The 8,746-nt window shown below is 49.8% G+C and overlaps 1 protein-coding gene across 1 annotated transcript; it reads left to right on the top strand.

Annotated features, from left to right (window-relative positions):
• The first annotated feature begins 3,060 nt into the window (after positions 1-3,060).
• Positions 3,061-7,724, top strand: LOC119405116 (multidrug resistance-associated protein 1). The gene has a single exon (XM_037671911.2). It carries the CDS (start codon positions 3,063-3,065, stop codon positions 7,449-7,451), a length of 4,389 nt encoding a protein of 1,462 aa, XP_037527839.1. The 5' UTR covers positions 3,061-3,062; the 3' UTR covers positions 7,452-7,724.
• Positions 7,725-8,746: the final 1,022 nt, after the last annotated feature.

Below are 8,746 nucleotides of genomic sequence, written 5' to 3'. Positions count from 1 at the left end.
GACGCACAAGCGGCCATTTTGAATGTTTTGGTAACACACAAGCGGCCATCTTAACAGTTTTGGTAACGGACGTCACAACAACTAGCCAGACTGCTGCGTGATGTCACCAGAATTAGTACCGTAGCCTGATGTCAAGCTAGTCTCGATGTCGCTAGGAGCGCCATAGAAAAACTGACTTTAATATCAAAATAAAATATCTTATCAGCATTTGGTGAGCTTCACATTTGCTCAGAGCCGTCTCTGCATACAGGAGATTTGTTTCGCAGAGTAAACTCGCCTGCGAAAAAAGGTGTCAGTACCCCTTTAAGAGGGCAACGCGATCGCGTTATCAGGTCCCCGTTCGCATCGCCTTCTCATTTGCTTGTCGTGTTCGTCTGTGTTCTTGACAGTATCCGTTGTGAACTCTCGTAGTGCGCCTTCTGCCATTACAGTTGGAAAGTGCCCTCTACGCGTCTGTCAGCACGCGCGCCTATGTTGGTGCTGTGGATGATGGTGGTGATGATCTGAACTTAGCCTATTGTAATGGTTTGGTAGCTTTCGACCACCCACTGGTTACGCAAAGCACGCGGCGTGACGACTGGTGCGATTCTACGCTTCTGCCACGTGATACTACACCTGCGAGCGTGACTCCTTTCCCGACATGGCGACTGTTTATAGGATCTTTTTCCGAAGCCGTTTCGAGCACTGGCGTGGCGCTGCGGTAGAATACTTGGCTGACACGCAGAGTAAGCTGTGTTCGATTCCGGCTGGAGCCCTTGTACTATAGCGGAGCTGTTAGGATTTTCATTACGCCGTTGGTCGTCGGCAGAGAACTATCACCATCATGAACTAGCATGGGCTCTCTTCTTCCTTTTCTGCTTCGCTCCCGGAACACGTGCGTCGTTTCGTGCACCGTGGGTTGCAATAACGCTGATGGGCGAGAGAACGAGTACAGAGAGAGAGAAAGAAAGAGAAGAAAGAAAGAAAGAGCGAGAACGGGAAAGAAATAAAGAAAGAAATAGAGATAAACACAGACAAAAAGACAGAAAAAACAGAGAGAAAAAAGAAAAGCAAGGATAAAATAGAGAGAAAGAAAGAAGGCCGCCTAGCTCCGCACATCTTTCAGGTATGGCACCCCAAGTGCGAAGCTACCTTAATTCATTTCTCCACTTTTTGCGCTTATTAAAACCTCTAAACTGTCTTTAAGATTTAGTTTTTTTATACTTCATGCGTGCACAGTACTAAGACATTATTTTTTTCCCAAGCACGTTAAGGAAACGATTGATTGATTGATTGATTGATTGATTGATTGATTGATTGATTGATTGATTGATTGATTGATTGATTGATTTTTCTAGTTCATGCGTAACGCACGTGCACAAAGAAGGAAGATGAAAAGGTGGGAGGGCGGGGAGCCGGTTGACAACTGCCGTAGGGAGGAGCACAAGATACACATATGCTAAGGAGGGAATGGTAGTAAACGTTGATGATAAGAAGGGAACTGAATCAGAGAGAAAGAAATAAGATGACGGGCCACAAACACTAAAAGCAAAAGAGAAGATAGCTTATCTACGGAGTGCGGATTCGCACGCGTGCATACTATGCCCGAAGGCACGCAGCGATGAACTTGCATCTTATAATAATAAATGTTGGGGTTGGACGTCTCAAAACAAGGTATGATTATGAGGGACGCCTGAAGAGTGCACCCGAGTACGTTACATATACTTGCGATGGCAGAAAACTGTCGATGGGCTGATCCTAGCCAGGAGAAACAAAAGGCAGGAACTCGATAACACCCGACTCGGGCAAGCACTTATAGGAAAGATAACAAAGCAGGACGCTGGGAGCTGATAACGAACTAGCTGGTGACGTCACACTCTGCAGTCGAGGGCAGTGCCGGGGGCCCACATTGTGCGGCTTAAATCGCTGGGCCGTACAGTGCCGATGCTTATCACTTATGGCATGCTTATTGGGGATGGTTTAGTTGGCGCTTCTCCATGAGGTCGGGCGTTGGTTTTGTTATCAGAAAGACAACGCGGGTACAAGTGTCAACATTTATCGAAGGTGTGCTTAGTAAACGTAAACAAGTGCGGGCGAACCCACGCTAAATGACGGCGGCACTTGCGTCATTACTTATTTTTGTTTGGGTATCACCTCAGTACGAGGAACTGTGGCAGCGTACCGCGCATTATATTCCAAGGCAGGCGTAAGGTCGATGTGAGGTCCGGTCGCATGAGTTGGTGCAGGACATCTAGAGATTAGATCTTCTGGCATTCTGCAGCTATGCTCACGCGTGGATATATGACTGGAAACCAATTTTGCTTCCAAATAAACCACGATTGTTATTACTGAGTCCAATAGCTGAGATATAAATAACGACGTTTGCGTAAAGGGGCTCCAGCGACATCATCACACTGAAAAGAACACAAGTTCTGTTCAGCCATTTGTGTGGTGCGCTGGATTAGTGTTCTTTTTGGTGTGTTCTGTATAGTTTCCTTACTGACATCTCTGTAGAAGTTGAATAAGAATAACGGTTCACAAGCATGATGTAGGCGCCTTTTCCTATACTATATGCCTTTAAAGAGCGGCCAAACATATGATTACAGTATTCAGCTGTTTATGGAATACGGCCTACAAATTTTCACTGTATTGCTGGTGGCGCTATCAGATGTCGCGAGAACATTAGAGGCAGTTTGCAACATTATTATGAAGCCCTCATCACAACCGATTTCTCAAGGCTGAAGAAACAAAGCAGCTTGGCATATGGAAACCACGGCTACTGGAGAAGTCGTTTGGGACGTTATCGGCAGTCTCACCCATAGACAACAGCGAGAGCGGAGCAACTGATAAGGTGCACCCGTATGTCCTCACAAAATGTCGAGGGAAGCGTAAAGAAGAGAGAGATCGATAACGAAAGCGAGTATCACTAGGAATGGTCTTATCTACGCGTCGGAGGGGTGGTCTCTTCTCGTCAATTGTCTACGGTCCTCCCGTGCGATAGCCGCGCTGTGTTTCAAGTGAGAGTGCCGCATGATCAGCACGGCTGCGCCCCATCGGTGACCGTTCCACCCTCGTCGGGCAGCATGGCAGAGTCTTCCTTCTGCCTGACCCCCGTCTGGGACTGGGACCTAACCTGGTATTCGGCTTACCCTCGCTTCACCGGCTGCTTCGAGTCGACCGTGCTTGCCTACCTACCGGGAAGCGTCCTGCTTCTGTTCGGCTTCCTGCCATGGCTTCTGTGCGACACCGGGCGCAAGAAGTGTCCCGTGATGAGGACCAAGCCGCTGTGCCTCACTCCGCTCAGCGTCCTGCGTTTTCTGTTCAGCCTGACCCTGGCCCTCGTCTACGGCTTCTGCTTCACCTGCAAGCTGAGCATGGACGTGCCGTACTCGTCTTGGGCTTCGCTGACTGCCGACATGGTTCGATGCGTCACGTTCGCGATCACGCTAATCATGCAAGAACACAACCGCCGGCAAGGAACCGGTGCTTCGAACTTGATGATGTTCTTCTGGTTCGTGGCGGCGTTCACTCAACTCCCGGAGTACTTCCACTACCTTGAGGACGTGTTCCGAGATGACATCGACCTGCCGGATGTGTTCCCCATTGAATTTGCTGTCAGCATGATTGCCTACCCGATGGTGGTGGTGCAGTTTGTCCTGTCCTGTATCACCGATCTCCGTCCTGACACCAAAAGACCGTACGCGACCGCCGGGCCGCTTTCGTCGCTGATGTTCATGTGGATGACGCCGCTGATCGTGAAAGGTTTCCGGCGCAGCCTAGAACTCATCGACCTGTTCAAGGCGAGGCCGGAGTTGGTGACGCGGGTGAAGTATGATGAATGGAGTGTCTACTGGAACAAGGAGCTGGATGCTGCGGGTTACAAGGCGCAAGACGGCTCCTGCGAATGTGTGAAGCCAACTCCGTCGCTCTTCAGAACCATGAGAAAGGCCTTCTGGAAGCCGGTTCTTCTTGGTTGTATCCTCGGTTGTATTCGGACACTAGTGAGGACGGCGCCTGCATTGCTGCTTCACCTTATCACAAGTTACATGGCTAGCGACGAGCCCACCTGGAAAGGGGTCATGTATGCGGTCGGCATAGTGGCTGCTAACTTTATAACAGCCATGTTCGTGCGTCACATTGACTGTACACTTTCGCTCACGGGACTCGGCATGAAAGCAGCGGTTATTGGGGCAATCTACAGGAAAGCGTTGAAGATTTCGAGTGAGGGACAGCAAGATTACACGGTTGGTGAGATGGTGAACTTGGTTTCTGTAGACGCCGATCGCGTATTTAGACTGGCAGCATCCTTCGGTTTTGTTTCCTCAGCACCATTGCTTATAATTATCTCCATAGGGCTTCTGTGGCAGTACCTGGGCGTCGCCTGCTTGGCTGGCATAGGCGTTATGGTCGTTATCATGCCGCTTGTTTTGATCGTCATGAGCCTTGGTCACAAGTATCAGGCAGCGCAGATGAAGCTCAAGGACCGAAGAATCAAGAGTATGTCGGAAATATTGAATAGCATCAAGATCCTGAAGTTGTTCGCCTGGGAAAACCCGTTTACGGAAAAAATAGAAAGTTTGCGTTCGCAAGAAGTTACCTTGCTCAAAAAGTACTCGTACCTGACCGCCTTCAGTTGCTTCTGCATGACTTGTTCTTCTGTTCTGGTGGCTTTCTCAAGTTTTGTGACTTACGTGTTGACCAGCGACAAGAACGTTCTGAATCCGACCGTGACGTTTGTCTCCTTGACGCTCTTCAATCAGATGCGCTACTCTATGTTCCTAATTCCGGACTTCATATCGAACGCGATACAAACCAACGTGGCTTTCGGCAGAATAAGGAAGTTCCTAATGTCGTCTGAAATAGATCGGTGCGCAGTGTCACGAAGGCCAGCACACGGCGAAGACGTCACGATAAAAGGCGCGACAATGTCCTGGTCGTGGGACAAAGAATGCGTCTTGTACGACATTGATTTATCTGTGAAAACTGGCGAGCTTGTTGCGATTGTCGGTCCCGTCGGGAGTGGAAAGTCATCACTTCTCTCAGCTCTGCTCGGAGATCTGAGAATTCGGTCCGGATCGGTGGACTGCATTGAAGACGTAGCCTATGTTCCCCAATGTCCCTGGATTCAAAACAAAACAGTGAGAGACAACATCCTGTTTACTAAGGGCTTCGATGGGAAACTGTACGACAAAGTTCTGAGAGCATGCTGCCTTGAAAAAGACCTGGATATATTGCCTGGTGGTGACTTGACGGAGATAGGCGAGAAGGGCATCAACCTTAGCGGTGGTCAAAAGCAAAGAGTAAGTTTGGCACGAGCCGCTTATCAGCGCAAAGGCCTTTATCTGTTCGATGATCCTTTGAGTGCCGTTGATGCTCATGTTGGTGCGGCTATCTTCAAGGACTTGATCGGTCCGCGAGGCCTTCTGAAGGGCGTGACGAGAATTCTGGTTACTCATAATCTTTCAGTGTTACCTGACGTTGATCGCATTGTCGTTATGAGAGGAGGCTCCATTGTGGAGAGCGGTACCTACCAAGAGCTTAAAGAAGAGGGGAGTGTTCTGTCGGAGCTTCTCAAGGAGTTTGTCAGGAAGAAGAAGCGAAAGCAGTCGGAACAGGGCGAGGATTCTGGCGCCGAAACGGACGCCACGTCGGAAGGGAAGCCAGAGAAGGATGAGATGAATATCGTTCAGAAAGAGATAGTCGAGGAGGGTTCAATCAAGATGAGAGTGTACCTCAACTACATCCGACACGCTGGTCCGCTCCTCGTGTTCACGCTTCTTTTTTATGCCGCCTTCAGGGCCATCGACATCTACACTGGTATATGGTTGAGCGAGTGGAGCACGGATCCACCGCTTCCAGACGGAACTCAGGACATTCCATTAAGAAACTACAGGATAATGATCTACGCCATCTTGTGTGTATGCCAGAGCTTGACAGGCTTCGTTGGTGTGGCGCTACTGTGGAGGGTCGCTCTTTCGGCCTCAACGAGGCTGCACGGTTTGATGCTCTCCGGCGTCATGAGAGCTCCTCTATCTTTCTTTGAGGCCACTCCGTCCGGTCGCATCTTGAACAGGTTCGGCAAGGATGTCGACCAACTCGACGTCCAACTTCCCATGGTGGGCAACTTCTTCCTGGAGTTTCTCATCCAAATTATCGGCATGATAGTGCTCATTTCTGTGAACCTTCCAATATTCATTCTCATTGCCATACCGGTCGTCGTGTCATTCGTTCTTCTACGACAAGTGTACGTCAAGTCTTTGCGTCAGGTCAAGAGACTCGAATCGGTGACCCGGTCGCCCGTGAACAACCATCTTGCCGAGACCGTGACGGGCCTGTCGAGCGTGCGGAGTTATGGCGTGCAGCGGATCTTCGTCGAGGACAATGACCACAAGGTCGACGTGACGCAAAACTGCACCGTCAACAGTCTGCACTGCAACTACTGGATGCAGATACGCCTCGAAATCATCGGCGACATTTTGCTCATCACGATGCTTCTGCTTCTTGTCACCAACAGGGACAACATCGACGCTGGAATGGCTGGTCTTATGGTCTCCTACTCGCTGAACACCATAGCGCCGTTTAACTACCTCATTTATTTTTCGACCGAACTGGAAGCGAATCTTGTCTCTGCCGAGCGCCTGGACGAGTACAGGAGGCTCACCCCGGAAGCCCCTTGGAGTCTCGGCTGGAGTCCTGATCCGGCGTGGCCCCGAGATGGAGCCGTGTGCTTCAGGTCTTATTCGACTCGTTACCGAGATGGCTTGGATCTAGCGCTGAATAATATTAACCTCGACATAAAAGCAGGCGAAAAGATCGGAGTCGTCGGCCGAACAGGTGCCGGGAAATCGACCATGACTCTCAGTCTCTTCCGTATTGTGGAGAGATGCGAAGGACAGATTGTAGTGGACGGCATCGACATTTCGACGCTAGGTTTGCACGATCTGCGCTCCCGGATTACGATCATTCCGCAGGACCCGGTGCTGTTCCACGGGACACTGCGTTACAACCTCGACCCTACCGGGAAACACGGTAGCGAAGAGCTGTGGACCGCTCTGGAAAGGGCGCACCTCAGGGACGCCTTCGAGGAAGCGGGTCTCGACTTCGAGGTCACCGAAGGTGGACTGAATCTGAGCGTGGGACAGAGGCAGCTGGTGTGTCTAGCCCGCGCCGTTCTCAGAAAGACGAAGATTCTGGTTCTGGATGAAGCCACGGCTTCGGTGGACATGGAGACCGACGTGCTTGTGCAGCAGACCCTGCGGGAGCACATGGTCGACTGCACCGTCATCACGATCGCGCACAGGCTTCACACCGTGCTTCACTCTGACCGGGTCGTGGTCATGGAACAGGGCTGCATCGTCGAAGTGGGCGAGCCGGCAACGTTGCTCGCCGACGGCCACACGTCGTTCTACTCGATGGCTCGTGAGGCGGGTCTCGTGTCGGATGGAAGATCTGCCAGCGAACCCGAAACCTGAACGTGCGTTTGCTGCTACTGCGGAGGTGACTCACGTTAAGTGGTGCTTTGCTTCCACAACATGGATACTTACTACACTCGTCACATAGCTGTCATCAGTGGGCTTGAACGAGGACTAATCTGTGTGTTATTTATGACTTGTCTCCCAGCTGACGTGAGGACTGTGGCGACTATGAAAGACGTTTCTGTACCTGTCTGCCTCATGGCGCGCAAGTTTATATTCGGTGTCGCAGGAAGCTCGAAACACGAGTGCCTTGATTCAACGACATTCGAAGCGCTGCATAAAACGCCATCATAACCAATCTTCTTGTGACTTCGAGTGTTTCTTTTATGGAAGCTGCACAGCATGCACAGCGTTGCAAATTATGCCTCACTGATCTGGATCTGAGTTACTGATCTGGATTAAAGTTTCATGCTTTAACGATGATTCATGACCGACATCTTCTCTCGAGTCCACAGCACTGACTTTTATCAATGACCTATTTTGTACTACAGGCTGCGCCAACAATGCAGCAGTAATTCCAGCGACTAATAACATGTGTTATCAATTAGCGCACAGCTATTTACGCTTTTCTGATCTCCAGAAATTGTGTTCTTTTACATTACCTTAACTTACGGGATAAGTAAGTCTACTAATCCCGTGAATAGCTTTAATACAGTTCGAGTCCTATTCGTGTTGAATTTAAGACAAAGGCGAATCAATCGGATTTGATTTCTCGGCACCTGTTACGCTGGAAAGTTGCTCCACTCTTGCAAACATCGCAGCTGAATAAGTGCGCAAAAACTTAAGTCCTCCGTTGTCAACGCTAATTTCTCTCGCTTTGAAGTATGTCCTGTGGGACTTGTGGTGTTTTACACCACAGCGGACGTTTAGGGTCCTAGTGTCTCTTACAGCATTTATTACATTCGTTTGGGAATTGAAGCAAGAGCGAGACCAAAAAGAAGACTGGCGCGCTGAAGTTTTGGTGCGCGCCAATGCACGCCATGTGTTTAAAGCTGGCACCGACCTCTTAAATGACAGTGCTGCTGCAGAACGCTGGAAGCAATCAATCTTTGAGGACCGTTTTTACCGTATTGTGTTAGATGCCTGCAGTAGCTTCTTGCGCAGTCGCTTTTGTATAGCGGTACGTTGACTTGTGTACGTAAAGGTGACGTGTTCGTTCAAACCCCAGTTTTTCGCGAGGCAGAAAAAAAAAAAGGGGATCGTTTCGGACGCTTACGCGCCTAAAGAAATGTACGTGCATTATCGCATTCCTAGAATACGTGTTATTTTGCAAGCTGCGACGAACAACTGTA

The sequence above is a fragment of the Rhipicephalus sanguineus genome, chromosome 9 (genome assembly GCF_013339695.2).
Source record: "Rhipicephalus sanguineus isolate Rsan-2018 chromosome 9, BIME_Rsan_1.4, whole genome shotgun sequence".
Classification (NCBI taxonomy): Eukaryota; Metazoa; Arthropoda; class Arachnida; order Ixodida; family Ixodidae; genus Rhipicephalus; species Rhipicephalus sanguineus.
The sequence above is the reverse complement of the archived record's forward strand: the minus strand, read 5'-3'. Positions and strand labels throughout refer to the sequence as shown.